At 37.6% G+C, this 13,749-nt stretch overlaps 1 protein-coding gene across 2 annotated transcripts in view; it reads right to left on the bottom strand.

Moving 5' to 3' along the window:
* Positions 1 to 242: 242 nt before the first annotated feature.
* The window catches only part of HIF1A (hypoxia inducible factor 1 subunit alpha), a 50,241-nt gene continuing 36,734 nt past the window's right edge, over positions 243 to 13,749 (bottom strand). Inside the window, exons 9-15 of one of the 2 annotated variants that reach the window (XM_049770352.1) lie at positions 10,381 to 10,601; positions 8,939 to 9,225; positions 6,969 to 7,091; positions 6,453 to 6,865; positions 5,424 to 5,538; positions 3,465 to 3,591; positions 243 to 2,204 (exon numbers count right to left, since the gene is read on the bottom strand). In XM_049770352.1, the coding sequence (XP_049626309.1) occupies positions 2,053 to 2,204; positions 3,465 to 3,591; positions 5,424 to 5,538; positions 6,453 to 6,865; positions 6,969 to 7,091; positions 8,939 to 9,225; positions 10,381 to 10,601 (1,438 nt within the window). In that variant the 3' untranslated portion in view covers positions 243 to 2,052. The remainder of the gene's footprint in view (positions 2,205 to 3,464; positions 3,592 to 5,423; positions 5,539 to 6,452; positions 6,866 to 6,968; positions 7,092 to 8,938; positions 9,226 to 10,380; positions 10,602 to 13,749) is intronic. The other variant, XM_049770354.1, reaches the window with a different exon arrangement.

Here is a 13,749-nt window from a genome sequence, read left to right as displayed (position 1 = left end):
TATATATTATGTCCATAAAAATTATTTGCTCTTACCTCGAAGCTTCACAGTGAATATAGGTTCTCGATTCATAGTGAGTTTTATGTGCTAATTTCTTAAAAATAAGGATATTTATTATTTATAATCAGAAACATAACTCATTAAAAACAGGAAAATTATTAAAAGTTAAAACATACAGTACCATTAAAACAGAAACAAAGCAAAGTTTGTTCTAGTTTCATATTAGAGTCAGAAGATTCCAGTTTATTTTTAACTTTTATTCTTTTATTTATTTTTGGTATTTTGGACCACATCTGGCTGTGCTCAGGGATCTCTCCTGGTGGGATGCAGGGGACCGACCATATGTGGTGCCTGGGGAAATCAAACCCAAGTTGGCAGTGTGCAAAGCAAACACCTTACTTGCTGTAGTATCGCTCTGACCCCAGAAAACTCAAAGACCAAAGTTTGGTTTGCATTTGTCACCCTTAGAGTTCATTGTTTCTATTTCCAACATTTGAGGTCACTTTTCTCCATCCGTGAAAGGGAATACAAAGCTTCAGCAGAATTTTAAATCTTTACATAAGTAACTGTAAAATAATGTTCAGGATTTGCTTCACTCATCTTACTCATATTAAAACTTATAAATTCTTTTCACTTTAATAGATTCATAAGTTTATAAATGACAAGTTTCTTTTCTAAAAGCATACTTTTTACATTGAGACATGGTGTTATTACATTTACAATTAGGGAAACAGTACACATTAAGATGAGACGATAATATAAATGTAGAAATAATCAATACCAATATAATTTCCATAGCACACTTAAAACTTTTGGTAAACAATTTTATGAGCTGGAGGTACGGAAGCAAATATTGTAAGCTGATAAAAGGGGACCTGGTCCACTAAGATGTTTATTGATGGAACAAAACAATACAGCTAGTATTAGATCCAACCACAAAGAGCAAAAGGAATGAATGAAATATTTGTACAATGCACAAAGAACAAGATGTTTACCGAGACAGCTATACATTTCTAAAATAAAGCTTCTAAAATTACTCAATTGAAATCTATGTGAAAAAAACAGAAGGATGTTAATAACGACAAAGTGCATAAGACCAAACATCGAATTTTGAGCAAATTAACATACTAGGTAATTTTGCTAACAAAACATGATTTTTTTCGTGTTCACAATCTGCTCAAAATATATTTATACCAACAAGGTGGGTAGAACATTAGGTTTAATATCGATTACACAATATTAGCATAAACGTCCACAACTACAGATAGGGTGTTTTTTTTATTCGTTGAGCTGGCAGTGTAACTACAGAAACATCTTTTCTCTGAATCGAGAACCTTTATCCAAATAAATGCTACATACCTCCCAAATATATGTCTATCTATTTATATCATGTAAATGGCTTTACCCACTTAAATAATAAACCGTATATTTTTTTAAGAATCATCATGATCATGATTAACAATGTCATGTTCCAGGTCTAACAACTTCATAGGCCAAAGGGGGGAAAAATCTTCTTAAAAACTAGTTTTATAAATGCAGAATATATTGCATGAGTAACTGCTGGTATTTTTTTAAGAAAATATATTGTGCAACAGTGGCTACCATGTACTGCAGGCAAATCATTTATGTAAAATGTGAAAAAACTGAATATAAACCTTTCGAGCTGATCATGATAAAAGGTCACTGCCTTACTAAAAATTATATTGGCATCTTTTAAAAAATAATTCAATAAGGGACAAATTCCCTAGCCCAAAATAAATAAATTAAAAAGGTGCATCTTATAAATGTATGCTACTGCAATGCGATGGTTTAAATACTAAAGAACAGTGAAAATGTGCTGTCTGTGATCTGGCATTAAAGAACGGACTAAAAAAAGAGCATTAATGTAAACTAAGTAGAAAGGGATCAAAACTGAACCAAGTTTATGCAGTATTGTAGCCAGGCTTCTAAAATTAGATATAGAAAATATAAATAGACTGCTTTAGGTAATGAGCCACCAGTGTCCAAAAAAAGGAATGAGATTATGAAAAAAAAAAAAAAAAAAAAAAAAGCTCAGTTAACTTGATCCAAAGCTCTGAGTAATTCTTCACCCTGCAGTAGGTTCCTGCTGCCTTGAATAGGTGCATTGACTTCACAATCGTAACTGGTCAGCTGTGGTAATCCACTCTCATCCATGGACTGCCCCAGCAATCGACATGCTAAATCTGAAAAGCAAAGAGAAAACTGATAAGTATGTATTTATCTAGTCCAGGGCTTCTAAAACTTTGGACCCCTGTCTCCTTTCTGCTGGAGACATTTTACACACTCTTTATCTATAAAAATAAATATAGTCACTAACATAAATTATATTCGCAAACCAGTTGCCAGGTCTATTAATATTATTAAATACCCACTATGAAAAAATAGGATAAAATCTTTTTTAATAAAAATTACAAATATGGGGGGCTGGAGCGGTGGCACAAGCGATTGGGCATATGCTTTGCACATGCTAACGTGGAGCGGACCATGGTTCGATCCCCCAGTGTCCTATATGGTTTCCTAAGCCAGGAGCGATTTCTGAGTGTATAGCCAGGAGTAACCCTGAGCACCACCAGGTGTGGCCCAAAAAACCAAATCAAAAAAAAAAAAATTAGAGTAAAAATTACAAATATGGAACCGTAGCACAGCAGTAGGGCATTTGCCTTGCACACAGTCAATCCAGGACAGGCAGTGGTTCGAATCCCAGCATCCCATATGGTTCTCTGAGCCTGCCTGAGTCGATTTCTGAGCACAGAGCCAGTAGTCCAAGTGCCACCAGGTGTGACATCTCCCCCCAAAAAAACATAAAACAAAAATTACAAATATATGGGGAGAAAGGTATAGATATTTAAATAATTAAGTTCAACAAAGTATTTTTTACAATAAAGAGAAAATAAAATTATAAGCTTCAGCTTCTTCAATAATGATAGACCCAAACTGCTAAAAGATGTTAAGTTCCATCTTGAAGTACAAACTTTCAGTTCAATTCCCACCAAATTCCACCTTGAAATAAACTATCTCCTCAGCACAGCAATAAAATAAACAGCTGGCCAGAGATAGTTCAAAGGGTAGGTCATTGGCCTTGCATGTGGCTGACACGGGTTTTATCCTTAGGACCCCATATGGTCCCCCAAGACTGCCAGGAAAGGTCCCTTTTTTTGGTTTTAAGCCACACCTGGCAGTGCTCAAGGGTTATACTCTGGCAGGCTTGTGGGACCATATGGGATGCCAGGGATTGAAGCCAGGTTGGCTGTTTGCAAGGGAAATGACCACCTGCTGCACTACTGCACTGGTCCCCAGGAGAGGTTCTTGAGTGCAGAGGTAAGAGTAAGCACTAGCACCACTGAGTGTGCCTCCCACTCAAAAAAATACTTTTGTATGATATATAAACGTCTGATATATTTTTATGGTTTGGTGATGGTCAAGGGTAGAAATAATAAACCAACCAGAGGGTATTAAAATAATTGTCTTCTGCTCCACTCCATTTTGTTCACTGGTTTTGCATCCTTTTACTCGTTTCCAGGAAAGTGATGTAGTAGCTGTTCGGTCATCTGGTTGCTGTATTAATGTTCCCTAAAAACAGTAAAGTTATTTCACTGAGAGCACGTAGAACTTCATAAAAAACTAATACTGACATTTCCTGTTGGGTCTTTGGGTTTTGATTTGATATTTTAAGCTCCCTGATTGAGTACACTGTCTTTGATTTTTTGTTTTGTTTTGTTTTTTTTGTTTTTTTAGGCCACACCTGTTTGATGCTCAGGGGTTACTCCTGGCTAAGCGCTCAGAAATTGCCCCTGGCTTGGGGGGACCATATGGGAAGCCGGGGGATTGAACCTCGGTCCTTCCTTGGCTAGCGCTGTCAAGGCAGACACTTTACCTCTAGCACCACCTTGCCAGCCCCCACTGTCTTTTGTTATTGAGATCTACTCTATGTGTTGAATAACAAGCTATTTCCATTGCACTATACATTTCCCCATTAAATTTTTTGCTTTTAAATATTCATATAATTGGGCCTGGAGAGCTAGCACAGCAGTAGGGCATTTGCCTTGCACAAAGCTGACCAAGGACAGGCAGTGGTTCAAATTCCAGCATCCCAGATGGTCCCCCATGCCTGCCAGGAGTGATTTCTGAGTGGAGAGCCAGGAATAACCCCCTGAGCACCGCTGGGTATGAACCAAAAGGCACCAAAAAAATAAAAATCTTATATAATATTAAATATGAGGTGACCATACAATAATTAGGAGTTCCTTACAAAATCACTGGGAATTACTAAATTGCTTTCCCTTTAAAAAAAAAAAAAACAAACACAGGGCCCGGAGAGATAGCACTGCGGCGTTTGCCTTGCAAACGGCCGATCCAGGACCAAAGGTGGTTGGTTCGAATCCCGGTGTCCCATATGGTCCCCCGTGCCTGCCAGGAGCTATTTCTGAGCAGACAGCCAGGAGTAACCCCTGAGCAATGCCAGGTGTGACCCAAAAACCAAAACCCAAAAAAAAAAAAACAAACCCAAAACAAACAAAAAACCTGAATACAGCATAAGGGACTGGAGTGAGCAATATACCAGGTTCAATCCCTGGTGTCCTATATGGTGACCCCCAAGACCACCAAGAGTAATTTCTTACAGAATTAGGAGTAACCCCTGAACACCACTGGGTGTGGCTCAAAAACAAAAACAAAAAAAGAAAAGATCAGCTTGAGTTTGATAATATGTAGACAGATTTCCTAAGTCATATATTCCTCTAGTTTTTTGCCTTTATACACATTTGCCAATCATTCTAAAATAGTCTGAATTATACAAGTACCAATTTGTATTGCCACCAAAACATAGAATGAGATTAGTGGTGATACTGTGGTCTACTTGGGGGAAATTTTTTTATGAAAATATACCTATACCTAAAAAAAGGTTTTTAAATTTTATGGTTAATCTAAGTCTTGCCAAAAGTGCTCCCTGAGTTCAGAACCAAAAATAAGCCCAGAGCACTGTGGGGTATGGATGTAAACCAAACAAAACTAAAGGGACCAGAAGATATCACAGTGGGTAGAGAGCACTTGCTTGCCTTTCACATGGCTAACCAGAGTTCAATCCTTGGCATCTTGTATATCTCATCGCCTGAGCATTGCCAGGAGTGTGATTCCTGAGTGCAGAAGTCTTAAGTGCCCTGAGATTACCAGTATGTCCCAAGAACCACAAAGCTAAAGTAAAATAATTTTTATATAGAGAAGATACTTATTAACCTTGTGTTTAATATATAAAAACTAATCTTACTATAAGAAACATATATATATACACACATATGAAACTTAAAGAACAGCAGATTAGAAAAAATAAACATACTTTCAGACTTACAATATATAGACACATATATGAAACTTAAAAAACAGCAGATTAGAAAAAATAAACATGCTTTCAGACTTACAATTCCTACTGCTTGAAAAAGTGAACCGTCGGGTTCTATTTTTCGTTTTCTCTGAGCATTTTGCAAAGCCAGTATCTTTGGATTTAGTTCTTCGTCAGGAACACTATTTTGGGGGGGAAAAGGGCTTAATAAAGATATGTTTCATCTTACTGCTATTTAGAAAAATACCCAACTAGCCTTTTTACAATATTGAGGAATATAATAATATATTAAGTAATTCTAGGAACTAAATTATATACTAAGAGTAACGTGTTTAACTAAGACAGCATCACTTCTCTAAAATCAGTTCGTGATAATTTATAAAACATAAAGTACTACTCTGTGACTCCAGAGCTCTAGGGTCCTTTCTTAACTCCAGAGAAAGAGCTCTCCCAGAACTCTTAGGAAGTAGTGATAGGAAGTAGGCAGTAGGAAAAAAAGGTCAAGCTTGGCTGTGCAATACTTTTTTCTATCAATAATGGCATTTGATAGATGGAATAATCTCTCGCATACAGTACCTACCACACTGAATAGTTGAAACATTTTATAATTATCACCTCAAATTTGAAATATATTCAATGCCATTATAAATAAATAACACAGAAAAATAATAACTAAAAAATTAGATGGTAGAGCTGGAGTACAGCAATAAGGCTGTGGTCGATCTGGGTTTGATCCCCAGCACCAAATATGGTGCACTAAGCACAGGGCCAAGAGTTAAGTCCTGAGCACTATAGGCTGTGTGCCCAAAACAAGACAAAATTAGTCACCAGATGGTTAAACAAACTAGTACCATTAAAGAAATGTCGTGAATCATGCCTAGATTCATTCCTGTTTTATTTTTTAAAAAAAGGCAACTAAATGCCTATTTAACCATAAAATGTCTTATAATGCATAATAAAAATTAAGGGCAATTGTAATGTGACTGAATACATAAAATCTTAAAAGGTGCCTTATAAATATCAACTTATTTACCATCACACATATTTTCTCAGTAATTAAGAAAAGTTATATAACTTTAATGTTACATGTAAATACCTTTGACTCAAAGTGACAGATAACACATTAGGGCTTCTTGGATGAGATTTTTCTGTCTGTTCTATGACTCCATTGCCTGCACTGTTTGGTGAAGCTGTTCGACTTCGAGTATTACTATATGGTGAGGTTGTGGCACTAGTAGTTTCTTTAGGTGTATGGGTAGGAGATGGAGATGCAACCAGTACTTTAATGTCTTCCATACCATCTTTAGTCACTGCTTTTAACTCATCAGTAGTGGGAGTGGTAAGAGCAGGTTCTGGCATTTGAGTTGTCTGGAATACTGAAATTGTGCTTGCACTCTGAGGACTTGTCGTGCTGCTTTCCAATGGAGACAGCTGGTCGAAGGAACGTAACTGGAAGTCATCATCCATTGGGATATAGGGGGCCAGCATCTCCAAGTCTAAGTCAGTATCCTTTAAAACAACAAATAAATGAGATTTTATAGTGTCACAAAACCCTGTTATTCTAGGCTAAAAAGTAATACAACTTAATATGGAATACAACAAATCTATATACCTGAGTGGAAAATGGATTCTTTGCTTCTGTGTCTTCAGCAAAAAGCTTCTCCACCAATTCCAATTTGAATTCATTGACCATATCACTATCCACATCAAAACAATATTCACTAGGGCTGTTAGGCTGTAAGAAGAATTAAAATTTGAACTTTAATAAAAATGTTTGCTTTTAAAGAAACTAAAGGAGTTTTCCATATTTTCCACTAGTCAGAACTGTCAAATAAGTTCTATGGGGAATACAAAACAAAGGCCATCACATTTTATTTAACTGGATAAAAGTGACATTTTCAATCTTATAATTGTGTACTGCTCTGCTAGTAAAACTATTTCTAACTAGATATAACAACTTATGTAAAAGTAAAAGGCACACTCATCTAATTTTAAAGACTAATATTTGTATTTCAAGTCAGAAACTTTTAAATTTTACTTCTACTTGCTTGGATTTTTAATTTAGGAATTCTAGGAAGTCTGATAAGAAATGATATATATATATGTATGTATATATAGTATATGCAATATATAATTATTATATATAAAGCCATGCATTCTTCTTTTGGTTTTTGGCTTGAAGGCCACACCCCGGTGGTGCTCAGGGGTTACTCCTGGTGGGTTTGGGAGTCATATAGGATCGAACCTAGGTTGGCTGCATGCAAGGCAAATGTCCTACCCGCTGTGCTATCACTCCAGCCCTAGCCATGCATTCTGAGTAAAAATTTCCACTGCACTCATTTTAATATCTTTGTGGTAGCAAACTGAGTGACTATAGTATAGTATATATTCCCCACAGCTATGAGATGTCAAATCTACTCTCAGCTTGCCACTCTGAACCAATAAATACTCAGCAAAAAAAATAGTTATCCTTTACTAAGACTACTTGTGCTTTATCACTTAAGAATGTTTAGGTTTAAGTTATCTTACTTCTGAACAAAGTTTTAGACATTCTAAGAAGTTCTGAAATTATTTTAGAATTAGAAAATGGGTACTTGGGGCTAGGAGTAATACTGCAGGTAGGGGACTGCCTTGCACACAGCTGACATGGATCTGACACCCTACACCCTGAGCCAACTAGAAATGATACCTGAACAGAGAGCTAGGAATAAGCCCTGAGCATACCTGGGTTTGTGAAGGTCTGAGGGAAGGAGGTAGGATAGAGGGAGGAGAGGAAGAAAAAATTGGACACCAATGTGATGTCTTTAATCTTGATCCATACTAGTCTTTAAAAAAAATGTGTTTTGGGGCCGGAGAGATAGAATGGAGGTAAAGCGTTTGCCTTCCATACAGAAGGTCGATGGTTCAAATCCCAGCATCCCACATAGTCCCCCGAGCCTGCCAGGAGCAATTTCTGAGCACAGAGCCAGGAGTAACCCCTGAGCACTGCCGGGTGTGACCCAAAAACAAACAAAAAAAATTGTGTTTTATTGGGGCTGGAGCAGTGGCACAAGTGGTAGGGCATTTGCCTTGCATGCACTAACCTAGGAAGGACCACCGTTCAATCCCCCGATATCGCACATGGTCCCCAAAGCCAGGAGCGATTTCTGAGCACATAGCCAAGAATAACCCCTGAGTATCACTGGGTATGGCTCAAAAGCCAAAATTTAAAAAAAAAAGTGTTTTGTGGAACTGGAGATATAGCACAGTATTGCTGCATAAGACACCCCCAAGCACCACTAGAAATGATTCCAAGAGTACAGAGCTAGAAGTGATCTTGATCTCTGCTTAATAGAAGCCTAAACCAAAACTAAACCAAACACACACTCCCCCACCCCCCTCTCCTCTCCTCTCCTCTCCCCTCCCCTCTTCTCTCTCTCTCTCTCTCTCTCTCTCTCTCTCTCTCTCTCTCTCTCTCTCTCTCTCTCTCACTCTCTCACTCACTCTCTCTCTCTCACTCACTCACTCTCACTCTCACTCTATACAACCCACCCCTTCTATTTCCAGATTGCAGTATTATTCTTTTCTTATCGTAAAACCTACCTCAGGTGAACTTTGTCTAGTGCTTCCATCAGAAGGACTGGCAGGCTGATCTTGAATCTGGGGCATTGTGAAAGAGAGTTCTAATGATTCAGGGTTTGGTTCTAGTTTTAATGCAACTTCCTGGTTGAGTGCAGGGTCAGCGTTACTTCGAAGTGGCTTCGGAGTTTCTGAAGCAGGTGATGGAGACAGTGCCAAATTAATACTCTGTAATTTTTCACTGGATGAAGGGAGCATCACATCATTATATAATGGAGCTTCTTCAAGTTGTTGGTCATCAGTTTCTGTATCTGTAGGGGAAAAATACAATTTAAAGAATATGTGTATTTTATCATATACAAAGATTTAAGAACCCTTTCACAAAAGGTCTTACTTAAAAAATGCTAAAATTTTTCCTTAGTCAGAAATTTATGGATAGTATGGCATAACCTTAAATCACATTCATCTTTCCAATCTATTAATATCTCTTACTCCTTTATATGGCTCAAACCCCCTGCTTGTTTTTGTTTTGGAGGCCACACCTGGTAGAGCTCAAAGCAGGACATACAAGCCAAGGATTAAACTGCAGTCAGCTGCATACAAGGTATACCTTACCCCTGTACTATCTGATGCTGAGTTAAGAATTTTAATTTCCAATATTTAATATCATGTATGACTACTTATTTCTCTTTTAATGTAACTGTACCTCATTTAACTGCAAAACTGTGGAGAAAATATGAGACGAAGACAAAAACAGGGCTGGCAAAAGTTATCTATAAATACTTCAAAACAATTTCAACAATATGTTAAAAGTCAGAATGTTGGGGCCAGAGAGATAACATGGAGGTAGGGCATTTGCCTTGCATGCAGGATGGTGGTTCAAATCCCAGCATCCCATATAGTCCCCTGAGCCTGGCAGGAGCAATTTCTGAGCGTAGAGCCAGGAGTAACTCCTGACTGAGTGCTGCCTAGTTGTTGAGAATTATATTATTTAAGTAAATATTTTCAAGAAATGCTTAAAAATAATTTATGTAAGACATCAATGTCCAAATAATTACTAATCAAAAAGTCAGTGTAATTTAAACAGACAATGCAGGTGGGGGATAAGAGGGAAGGAGTCTTTCAGACAATGGTGAAAGGACACTCAGATTCTGGTGGTGAGTGTAGTATTACAAGACTCATCTTTTTGGTTTTTGGGCCACACCTGGTGACGCTCAGTGGTTACTCCTGGCTATGCACTCAGAAATTGCTCCTGGCTTGGGGGACAACATGGGACACGAAGGTGGGGTGAGTTGGGGGGGGGGGGATATAGAACATCGGTCCATCCTGGGTCAGCTGCATGCAAGGCAAATGCCCTGCTGCTGTGCTATTGCTCCGGACCCTGTTTAAATAAAAAATTTTAAAAACTGAACCAGGCTCATCATAATAGAAAGTTAATGTAATGAACAATGTAACTAAATATCTACCATTGCTGCCAAAATCCAAAGATATGATCGTATCTCCAGCAGCTGGTGCCAGTAAAGTCAAAGCATCAGGCTCCTTCTTCAGTTTGTCAAACAGGCAACTCGTGTCTTCTGATTCAACTTTGGTAAATAGCTGGGTTATTTTCATATCTGAAGATTCCACTGGTTTGAGGATACATTCCGTTTGTTGAAGGGAGAAAATCAAGTCGTGCTGAATAATACCACTGTCAAAAAAAAAAATAGAGAGAAATAGTTCTTAATGAGCACTTGAAACATTGTGAGAAAGGGCTCCTCAATACCCTGGTCTCTTAAAAAGAAACATTTAAAGATTTTTTTTGACCTAATCTCACACATACTTGATCCTACCCTAGGTTTAGAAATACCAATATGAAATAAAGGATTATTAAGGTTAAAAAGATCAATCATCAGGTTGTGCATAAGCTTTGTATGCAGGAGATCTAAATTTGATCCCCAGGAGTGCATGGTCACAAGCAATGCCGGAGTGAACCCTGAACACAAAGCCCAAAACGGATCTCCTGCTGGGTATGACCCAAAACCCCACTAAAATCGATAGTATAAAATAATTCGAATATCTCACTAAATTTACTAAGAATTTTTAATGATTTCTTTGGAGAAAGTGATGAGCCAGTAAAGGATCTTCACAAAGCTTGTGCTGATTCACAATGCACTATTGCTACTAGTATCTATGGCAAGACTATTACCCATTTTAAGAGGGCTTTCTTTTGTATTCTCTGTAGCAGCTACAAAAGCAATAGGCTAGTTTAACTCTAAAGTAGACTTGAATTAAATAGTACCACCTTTCTGTTTGAGCAAAATGAGTGACATTTAGTTACTGCTCCTTTGGCAAATATGTCGTGTCAGAGAGTGGAAAGATAAAACAGCAGTGAGGCACTTGCCCTGAACACACCCTCCCCAGGTTTGATCCCTGGCATCCTCCATGGTCCCCAAAACCTGCCAGGAGGTTAAGCACTTAGCATAATCAGTAGGGTCCAAGAATTAAAAAAAAAATGAGATGTTTATGCTATGTGAAAAGAGCTAGGAACATAAAAATTGAAATGCACACTCTTGCCCTTAAAAAGTTTCTATCTCAATATCAAAGTAGATGTGTAAAGAATAAAACACTGATAACTGCTAAAATTTGCTTCACACAGAGGCCAATCAGCTCAAACAGGGTTTGTCACACAGCCTGGGGGAAAGGACACGAAGGCTGTTCCAGGTTTGTGATTCTCACACTATGACTATACTACAGTAAAGTCACTGTCTTAGGCACTAATACTAAAATATAAAATATTTCATTAATAGTGGCAAAAAATACATAGAGGGGAAATTTTGAAATAGTTGGGTGGGATGTTAAATTCTGTGAACAACTTTGGTCTGTGATCTGACCTGTACAGTATTTCAAAATTTCCCCTCTATGTATTTGTTTTGTCTGTTCTTCTCTTTGTTATCTGTTTAATAAGGAAGTCTGTAGAAGTATCCCTCCATTTAAAGTTTATGTTAGAACCAAGTCAAGGGATTGTCGGACTTGTTCTAGCTTTCCCATAGGCACCAATCAAGCCATGTGGCATTGTTCTTCCTTTGCATAGGCACATTAAAATGGGAAATTACAATATATACAAACATGTTCTTATCTAATAGAGATGGGAACACACAAATCTTGTAATGCAGTGGGACCTTACACCCTGAACATTGTCATAATGACCTGGCTCAGGCCTTAGAAGAACAGACATTGTACATTTACCCTGAACAAGGGATGCCAGCTACAAAACAACCACGGTTGTGTACAACATCACCTGAAAGCAATCCTCTACTAGGGAAGAGCCTACACTACTCTGGCATAGATCTACCCAATAGAGACTTCCCTTAACACCCAGAAGACTTAACAACAACAACCTGCTTTCAGGACCGAGCTCTCTAATTGTGAGGTGAAACTAAAGGATGCTCCACATCATCCTGACTTTGATGTAGGATATGGACATATTCCAGGATCCTTAGCTATAGAAACCTGACACCAACAACAGTGACTGTGTGAGGGAAAAAAAGTGTATTGGCACTACAGACAATGACTTGGGCTGGATAACCTCGTATGCCTGGAGCCAAGAGTTGGTCTTATGCCAGAAAACTTCAGGGTTAAGGTCTCCTTGTATTTAGGCCAAGGCTTTTCCTTTCCATGTCCCCTATATTTTGTTGGGCCTATGCAAACAATTACCACTCTTAACACCTTCTTTGCTGTGCTCCTTTGACTCATCCTTAGTGGAATAATGTATTACGATCTACTGTGTCAACAATAGGCTATAGCCTTTAATGTTAAAGGAATGACATACATTTTGTGGCTTAGATTGCTTTGTGTACTGCTAAGAAATGTACTACAATCTGGGGACTTGCGGGAAAAAGTAATTGTGCATGTGTTTTGTTTTATTTTTTTTTAATGTTTTTTGGCTGAAAATGAGAATTCTGTTTATGGGTGATTGTCTTCCCACTGTAACTTCATCTTGTCCTCTCTTTGCATCTTTTGTCTTCATAAAATAAAAAAAATTTAAAAAAGAGAAGAAAAAAAGAAAAAAAATAGTGGCAAAAAATAAAAAGGCAAATGACCAAAATCATCCTAAAAGTGATCACTGTAAATATATCAGAAAAATATTAAATCAGAACTTAAATAAGAGGAACATGGGAGTAAAGAAAGTAACAAAAAATGAAGGCAAAAAATGCTTAGATGTAGGTTTATCTTTTTATTTTTAGGAAGGTTTATCTTGGGCAATAAAGAGAATTTAAAAACAATTCTTAAGAAAATAAGATGGGGGAAGCTGGAGTGATAGCACAGCAGCTGGCATTTTGCCAGCAACCCATACAGTCCCCTGAGCACTTCGAGGAATAATTTCTGAGCACAGATGAGTAACCCCTGAGCACTGCCAGGTGTGGAAAAAAAAAAAAAAAAAGGCGAGTGGATGCAACAATAATGCAGTGGGTAGGGTGCTTGCCCTTTATTTACCCAGGTTTCAATCCCTAGTATCCCATATTGTCTCCTTAGCTCTACTAGGAGTGATCTTTGAGCAGTCTTTTTGGGGGGATGGCCCCAAAAAATAAAAGAGATAAGATGATCAGTTATCCATGCAAAATAACTAATCCTGGTGAAAGATAAACTAGAAGGAGGCACGGTCTATTAAAATACAGCAAATGAAAGATATGATATCTTAATTCCCACAGATAAATTTTCATGAGTATTCAAGGCCTATGTCACACTATATAGCTTTTTTACAGTAAGAATTTCCATAGTTTCATTTTCATTCTCATAATAATCATTTGAAGCCAAGTATTATTTTTCATACACAGATGAAATTCAAAGAAGGTTTC

Source organism: Suncus etruscus, chromosome 3 (genome assembly GCF_024139225.1).
Source record: "Suncus etruscus isolate mSunEtr1 chromosome 3, mSunEtr1.pri.cur, whole genome shotgun sequence".
Lineage (NCBI taxonomy): Eukaryota > Metazoa > Chordata > Mammalia > Eulipotyphla > Soricidae > Suncus > Suncus etruscus.
Note: the sequence above shows the minus strand (reverse complement) of the source record. Positions and strands in the feature narration are given on the sequence as shown.